The sequence below is a fragment of the Gallinula chloropus genome, assembly GCF_964237585.1.
Source record: "Gallinula chloropus genome assembly, chromosome: 25".
In the NCBI taxonomy this organism is placed as follows: Eukaryota; Metazoa; Chordata; class Aves; order Gruiformes; family Rallidae; genus Gallinula; species Gallinula chloropus.
The window spans coordinates 5327741-5329316 of NC_140110.1; the positions used below are offsets into that span (position 1 = coordinate 5327741).

General features: G+C 49.6%; 1 protein-coding gene across 1 annotated transcript; it reads left to right on the forward strand.

Moving 5' to 3' along the window:
* Nucleotides 1-279: 279 nt before the first annotated feature.
* Nucleotides 280-1206, forward strand: LOC311200810 (olfactory receptor 14A16-like; the record flags this gene model as incomplete). Its single annotated transcript, XM_084275116.1, has 1 exon — nt 280-1206. The coding sequence occupies one exon, from the start codon at nt 280-282 to the stop codon at nt 1204-1206; it is 927 nt and encodes a 308-aa protein (XP_084131242.1).
* Nucleotides 1207-1576: the final 370 nt, after the last annotated feature.

The following is a 1576-nucleotide window of genomic DNA, read 5'->3' on the forward strand; positions in this document are numbered from 1 at the left end:
TAGTCTGAGACCACACCATCCTTCTATTTACTGACTGCTGCCAGGCAGGACTGAGTTCTCATGAGCACACAGCACACCCTCCTCTCAGCAGTGGAACACTCAAGCCAGCACAAAGCAGACCTCCCAAAAAAGGGACCTGCCAAAAGGCTTCCTGAATACAGAGAGTCAGTCTGAGGGCATTCCATTAGAATTGGAAGAGGTTTTTGTCAAAGAAGAGTTCCCTAACTTCTCACTTCGCCTTTTCCTCCTTGGACAGGTCTCCACACTTGATGGCAGCAGATGTCCAACAGCAGCAGCTCCATCAGCCAGTTCCTCCTCCTGGCCTTTGCAGACACACGGGAGCTGCAGCTCCTGCACTTCTGCCTCTTCCTGGGCATCTACCTGGCTGCTCTCCTGGGCAATGGCCTCATCATCATCACCATAGCCTGTGACCACCACCTCCACACCCCCATGTACTTCTTCCTCCTCAACCTCTCTCTTACTGACCTTGGCTGCATCACCACCACTGTTCCCAAATCCATGGTCAATTCCTTGTGGGACACCAGGGCCATTTCCTACACGGGATGTGTGGCTCAACTATTTTTCTTCCTATTTTTGATCTCCACAGAGCACTTTCTTCTCACTGTCATGGCCTATGACCGCTACGTTGCCATCTGCCACCCCCTGCATTACGGGACCCTCCTGGGCAGCAGAGCTTGTGTCCACATGGCAGCAGCTGCCTGGGGCAGTGGGTTTCTCCATGCTGTGCTGCACACAGCCAATACATTTTCACTGCCCCTCTGCCATGGCAATGCCGTTGACCAGTTCTTCTGTGAAATCCCCCAGATCCTCAAGCTCTCCTGCTCACATGCCTACCTCAGGGAAACTGGACTCATTGTGTTTGGTATCTGTGTAGGTTTTGGGTGTTTTGTGTTCATTGTGGTGTCCTATGTGCAGATCTTCAGGGCTGTGCTGAGGATCCCCTCGCAGCAGGGACGACACAAAGCCTTTTCCACCTGCCTCCCTCACCTGGCTGTGTTCTCCCTGTTTGTCAGCACTGCTGTGTCTGCCTACCTGAAGCCCCCCTCCATCTCTTCCCTTATTCTGGACCTGGTAGCGTCATTTCTTTACTCGGTGTTTCCACCAGCAGTGAACCCCCTCATCTACAGCATGAGGAACCAGCAGCTCAAGGATGCCATGTGGAAACTGATTACTGGATGTTTCTAAGCTCATCTTCTTCTGCTTATCCCTGACCATGTAACTCACATTAGGACCTGTCTCTATTTAGTATGGGTTTTAGTTCCTGGTTCTTTGTTTCCCTCTAGTTTATTTAAACTGGAATATGATGGTCCACGTTCATCCCATTGCTGATACAGTATGACCCACACGCTGGGTAAGGATGGGCTGTGCTCTCTGCATCACGTCTGCCTGAAAAGGTGCACAAATTTTTCTTTCTTAAAATTTCTCCTGACATTTATTAAATATTTATAAGTACATTTTCATCAACTGAATCACTTGACCACTTGTCTGAAATGGCAGTGCTTTCCCACCATGACAGAACAGGAATTTCCTTGAAGTGGAACAAACATAAAGTCAG